General features: G+C 35.6%; 1 protein-coding gene across 1 annotated transcript; it reads left to right on the forward strand.

Annotated features, from left to right (window-relative positions):
- Window positions 1-1,846: 1,846 nt before the first annotated feature.
- LOC106295709 (serine hydroxymethyltransferase 6) lies at window positions 1,847-4,717 on the forward strand. The gene is made up of 4 exons (XM_013731680.1): window positions 1,847-3,092; window positions 3,554-3,959; window positions 4,074-4,175; window positions 4,276-4,717. Exons 1-4 carry the CDS (start codon window positions 2,094-2,096, stop codon window positions 4,485-4,487), a joined length of 1,719 nt encoding a protein of 572 aa, XP_013587134.1. The 5' UTR covers window positions 1,847-2,093; the 3' UTR covers window positions 4,488-4,717.
- The last annotated feature ends 1,906 nt before the right edge of the window (window positions 4,718-6,623 follow it).

Below are 6,623 nucleotides of genomic sequence, written 5' to 3' on the forward strand. Positions count from 1 at the left end.
ATATTTTCCAAAACATCATCTATATTGAAACGGAAAGAGTATTACAAAACAAAATAGAGCTCAGTAACTTATCTTTCATACGTCCACTCTAGGTGAAAAAAGAAAATATCTTTTATTTGCATATTTTTTACATCTTATGATTGTGGTTATTTATGTAATTGTGTTTATTCCAATGACTTATACACAAATTTACCCAATTAAAAAAAATCTTTCAAAAAATAAAATATTTTTGTGTTTAAAATTTTAACTTTTTTGTCAAGTTCTTGTGTTTAAATGTAATATCAAATTTGTTGACAAAAAAATGAAATATCAATTTTTTTTTTATATAAACACGATATTATATCAAACTTTCAGAATTATTTGTTAAAGTGAATATATCATATTTATATGAGTAGCTTTGAAGTTGTTTACATCCGGTAGTGAAAATCAAATATGTAAACCATGTGATGATGGTTTAGTGGTAGTCGGCCTTTGGATTGCTAACTAATTTGGATTTTAATGGATTCCAATACGTTCCATTATGTAGTCATCCGAAGGCACTCCAGTACATTCCATTATGTAGTCACATGAATATGGGTCCATTGCTTATAACTCATATTTTTATTCGTGGACTGCACATCCCCAAGAAAATTAGTCTGAATCCTTCTGCATATTCGAGATACCACTAGTTAATAAAAAAAAATCAATGTGTAGAAATAATGCGGAATTATGACTAGCTTTATTAATATGACTAAACTAATCGTAACAGTTTTGATACAAATAACTTAACAAATTAACATTATTATAGCTAGGGTTTGGGCAAAAATCCAAATCCGATAAAAAAAAGTAATATCGAATCCATCCGAATGGGTTCAAAACTTTGATATCTAGAGAATCGAAACCAAATCTGATTCGAACCGAAAAATTTCGAGTATCCGAATCAAATTTATATACTTAAATATATTGATTATTTTAGATTTAATATCCATAAAGCCCGAGTTGTGTTAAGATAAGTGGCACGTAAAGAGGAATAGATCAACAAAAAAACGCTCTTAGGTTTTTTCCTCCCGCGCCCGCTGCCGCCTGGATACAAATTTTTGACTGCTACTTAGTATCCGCAATAGTTCAGGACTCAAGAAAATAAAGACTTTACTTTCATTTCAAATCGAATTAAGCTTTGGCGGATCGTGCTCCACCCCGGTGAACTCGCGCAGTTCCGACGTGCCCATGAACTTTGCCTTTTTTTAGGAATTTATCATATCCAAGGCAGCTTACCACAAGAACATATCCAAAATATATAAGATATTTGAAGTTGTCCAAAATACTTGAAATGTATACAAATAGTCAAAAGTAAACGTATAAAATAGCTAAACAATACTCGAAACATCTAAAATACTTGAAATATATATATATATATATATATATTGATTTTCTATCCAAATATTTAAACCTAACTAATGTTTATGTTAAGTTTAGTATTTTGACATACATTATTCAAATATGTATATATGAATTTGAGTTTTAGATTTTGAGAAATTTAAAGTATATATAGATTTTTGAATTTTAAAAAATAATTTAAATGGCTTATCCGAACCCGCAAAGATACGAACTGAATCCAAACCAAAATTTATAAATACGGAAATGGAAATGAAATCTTTAATTTCGAAAATCGAAAACTCGATTAAATTCAAAACCGTATTCGAATGGGTACCCTAATGCCCAACCTACAAGGATTTGATTGGTTTAGCTACAGAAACAGAAAGAAATCACCGGCTACTACCGGTTTTACTCATTAGCCCTCGTTTCGAACAAGAGGGCGCCGCCTATTCAGCCGGTAGCCCTTCCAATTAACCATTTTCATTATTCATTTTTTTCCCCCAAATTAACTTCTTCCTCCCCATCCATAAGCTTAAAGCTTCCGTCCATCCGAAGAGATCCGAATTCGATTTCTCTTGGGTTTTGATATTTAAGGGTTTCTCCCAAATTTGTATGGAAACTTCAACAACCTCTTCAGTATATAACCCTTAAAAGAAGCTTCCTTTGCCTCCGCCACAGCTCCTGTCTCTGTTGATTCGATCCAAAGGAACAACCTTTCTTTCTTGTCGGTTTCGATCATGGACCGTGCTGCTCAATCGGATCTCTCCTTGGGATTCAGCAGCTCCCACGCCTTGCCGCTTCCTCCTCCGCGAATCCCGATCGCCGATGACTCGATCACGCTTCAAATCGACTCCAGCCCGACGCCCCCCGTCCCTCTCCAGCTTCTCGAGCAGAGATTCGAAGGCACCGGATCGAGTAGCCGAGCCATCGTCGATAAAGACGAAGACTTTGATGATGATCAGAGGGGGGAGTTCATCCTATTGGGACAGCCGTTGAAGCTAAAACGCTGTAGAGGTAGCAGCAGCAGCAAGCGATTCGCAGCTGATCCAGAAACTAGACGAGCCGCCGTCAAAGCGTGGGGCGACCAGTCTCTCTCGGAAGCAGATCCCGAGATTCACGAGTTCATGGAGAAGGAGAAACAGAGACAGTTCAGAGGAATCGAGCTCATAGCCTCCGAGAATTTCGTGTGTAGAGCGGTGATGGAAGCTTTGGGAAGCCATTTGACTAACAAGTACTCAGAAGGCATGCCTGGAGCTAGATACTACACAGGGAACCAGTACATCGATCATATCGAGATTCTTTGCCAAGAACGTGCACTGCAAGCTTTCGGTCTTCACCATGAGCATTGGGGGGTTAACGTGCAGCCTTACTCTTGCACGTCCGCGAACTTCGCTGTCTTCTCTGGTCTTTTGTTGCCTGGTGAACGGATCATGGGGTTGGATTCTCCTTCGGGTGGTCATATGAGTCATGGATACTACACGCCGGGTGGGAAGAAAGTCTCTGGTGCGTCTATATTCTTTGAGAGCTTTCCCTATAAGGTGGATCCTCGTACAGGGTACATTGATTACGACAAGCTTGAGGAGAAGGCGCTTGACTATCGTCCTAAGATACTTATCTGTGGAGGGAGCTCGTATCCTAGAGACTGGGACTTTCCTAGGTTTAGGTATGTTGCTGACAAATGTGGAGCTGTTCTCATGTTTGACATGGCACAGATTAGCGGTCTTGTGGCTGCCAAGGTATATATATGTTCTTTCTCAATCTTTGGCATCAGTCATTAAACTTGAGGCTTAAGTGTATCATTACCAATTTTCTAAAAATCGGTCTAGGGAAATAAGCAGATAAATTATGCTCTTAAAATCCGATTTATATGATTCATTCTGAATTTGTTTAAATTGAAATAAATTGGTCTAAATTAAGCAATAATGTTAGTTAGTACAAATCCATAAATTTGTCTAATTTCTTTTGTTTTTTATATCTGATATTTTATAATTCATTATCAAAATAATTTTATAGTTAAATTCAAAACCTAAAATATGTTATATAAATGTAAAATATATACATAAATAAATCAATAATTCCCTAGGACCTGAATAATCCTACTAGTCGCTAGTCCCCTATAAAGGGTCTAGTTACGGCTTGGCTATTTCTTGAACATCGATCATTATCATGAATGTTTTGGTTTCTGTAAATGTTGTAGGAAAGTCCAAATCCATTTGATTATTGCGATATAGTTACCTCAACGACACACAAGTCTCTCCGGGGACCTAGGGGAGGTATCATATTTTACAGGAGAGGCTTCAAGGGCAAGAAGCAAAGCATAAATCTTAATCACTGCGAGAGCAATTTCCAATATGATTTTGAGGAGAAAATAAACTTTTCTGTCTTCCCATCGCTGCAAGGAGGTCCTCACAATAACCATATAGCCGCTCTAGCCATTGCCCTGAAGCAGGCCGCTTCACCAGAGTACAAGGCTTACATGCGCCAGGTCAAGAAAAATGCCAAGGCTTTAGCATCTGCTTTGATAAGCAAAAACTGCAAGTTGGTAACAAATGGCACTGATAATCATTTGATGCTCTGGGATCTGACTCCTTTGGGATTGACAGGTATCTGATTAATTCCTCTTATTATCAACACTGGAATAAGCTGCTCTATGTGACTTAAGTACGTCTAGTTATGTGTCCAAAGGCGACTCAAATCCTTAAGCTTGTGATTTTCAGGCAAAGTGTATGAGAAAGTATGCGAGATGTGCCATATCACGGTCAACAAAGTCGCCATTTTCAGTGAAAACGGTGTTATTTCCCCTGGAGGAGTGAGAATAGGTAAAGCAAATCATATGATTGAGGAAACTTCAATATTATGGATTGTGTCTTTTCTTCCTGTCTGATTTTTTACATGGGCTTCATGTAATCTGTGTTTTAGGTAGTCCGGCTATGACTTCAAGGGGCTGTCTAGAATCAGATTTTGAGACAATGGCTGAGTTTCTGTATAGAGCTGCTCTGATAGCAAGTGCTGCACAAAGGGAGCAGGGGAAGTCACTCAAAAGCATCTATCACTGTAAGGACATTGCAGATCTTAGGAACCAAGTCGAGGCTTTTGCTTCTCAGTTTGCAATGCCTGCGTCTGACATGTGAGTCAGCCTGCAAAGAATGTGATAGCACAAACCTCCCTCATTTTTGTTGCCATGGTAATCTAAATCCACGCACCCATTTCTCTATTTTACAATGTCAGCTATTTACATCTAAACTTAGATCAACATTTGTGGGGGGAAAAAAACAAACTTCCCTGTCTTGCTATGGTTGTAATTCTTCAAGGCTTGTGTACATAGTCATTGGAGGTGTGTTTAGTATATCCCTTTATGATCTTTTCATATGGTAATAATAATAGAAAATGGAAGAAAACAAACAAATTCTGGAAAATTAGCTGTAATTTCAGGATGTTTATGCGTTGGGGAACACAAATAATGTCTGTAAGCAGAGGAAAACTTGCTTCTGACCTCAATCATTGCTTTTTACTAAGGGAAAATCATTACATTCTGAGGAAGAAAGAGAAAAGAAACTGTGACAAAAGGAATAATACAGAGTTTTGTTATGAATATGTTTTGTTGTTATCATTGCATTTGGTAAATTGTAATGTTTATTTGGTAAATCAGCTGAGAAAGTTGGTGTCCTACTTGGGAGGCAAAGCATGGAATTCTGGTGAGAGTCTCTAAAAGCATATAGATTCTGCATGTTTTTGGTTTTGGATAGTGACTTATGTCCTCATCTATAATATTATATTAATATAATATATATATTTTTTGTTTTTTGATCAAATATAATATATATTTCTATCTTCCATATTGTCTACTTATATTAATGGTTTTTCAACCAAATTATTTTTCAAAATAAATAAATTTTGAAGGCCAAAGACGCATCTCTTCTTAATTGTTGCCAATAATTTTGATGATGCTCTTACAGCTAGTAAAAGCGTACAGATGAAAATTTGCTTTTTATATTTTTAGTAAATAAGTTCTCTAGACTGAAAACGGAAAGCTTTCTTGACTAAAACGGATTTACAAACATCATGTCATAGGCCTGAGCGTTCGGATCGGGTTCACGCCGGTTCTTTTCGGATCCGAGTCTTTTCGAGTCCTAAATATTTAGACCCAATAGGTATTTAGAAATTTTCGGTTCGGGTTCGGGTCGGTGCTTCTCGGGTCTGGGTCGGTTCGGATCTATAATTAAAATACCCATAAAATACCCGTAATTTTTCGGGTTCATATCGGGTTCGGGTATTTAGGATCTGAAAAGGACATGATATACTCAATTCCATCAACTTTAGTTGAATATTTGTCATATATATCTAAAATTTTACAAAACAACTTAAATGAAACTATTAATAATTAAAATAAAACATTTTAAAACTCTAAATTTTACATTTTAAAGCTTTATATTACTTTAAAAATGTTAAAAAATAATAATAAATGTTGTTAACAAAAGATATTTCTACTAAATCATAAAATAATATATATATAAAATAGAACACAAAAACATCATAGTTTTAGATATACATGTTTTTAAGTTGGGTACAAATCGGTTCTTATCGGGTCGGGTCTATTCGGGTCGGTTTTTTTCGGGTTCGGGTCTATTCGGGTCTATTCGGGTCGGTTCTTTTTCGGTTCCAGTTCTTTCGGGTAAAAAAAATTTAGACCAAAAGCAGTGTTTTTAAAACCGGACCGGCGAGCAAACCGAAAATATTTTGAGTCACGGATCATTATGGTTCGACCGGATTCGACCGGGTTCGATCCGGTTCGATTAGATTAAGCTGAATCTAATGATGTTTTCTATGTATATTTTTACAAAGATAAATCATCTCAAATTAAATGTTTCAATAACCATTATATTTAGAAAATCTTCAAAAATAACAAACTGAAATGTAATAAAAATAATAAAACAATTGAATAATCCAAATCTAAAATTTATAAGAAAAAAACATTTAAAGTTTGCTCTCTAAGTCTTTATCACTCTAATCTTCATCACCTTAAAAAACATATACACATTAGTTAGAAAGACTATATTTTGAAATAAAATTCAAAATCATACCATGACTGAGTTCTTCGCCATCTTTAGGATATTCTTCAAGAAGTTTATCTTCTAATTCAAAAAAATCGAGTTCTCCTTCTCCTTTTTCTTCCACAATCCAAAACTCAGTTTTATCAATTGACTGATAATTAAAGGGATCATATGATCTTTTTGTCTCATACCTACGTAAAGAAACAATAGCATATT

The sequence above is a fragment of the Brassica oleracea genome, chromosome C5, assembly GCF_000695525.1.
Source record: "Brassica oleracea var. oleracea cultivar TO1000 chromosome C5, BOL, whole genome shotgun sequence".
Lineage (NCBI taxonomy): Eukaryota > Viridiplantae > Streptophyta > Magnoliopsida > Brassicales > Brassicaceae > Brassica > Brassica oleracea.

Excerpts from the sequence above, each read along its gene's own strand:
- LOC106295709 (XM_013731680.1), top strand. The coding sequence starts at position 2,094 with ATGGACCGTGCTGCTCAATCGGATCTCTCCTTGGGATTCAGCAGCTCC. Across the intron at positions 3,960-4,073 it reads GACTCCTTTGGGATTGACAG|GCAAAGTGTATGAGAAAGTA; the intron begins GTATCTGATTAA and ends TGTGATTTTCAG. Across the intron at positions 4,176-4,275 it reads CCCTGGAGGAGTGAGAATAG|GTAGTCCGGCTATGACTTCA; the intron begins GTAAAGCAAATC and ends TCTGTGTTTTAG.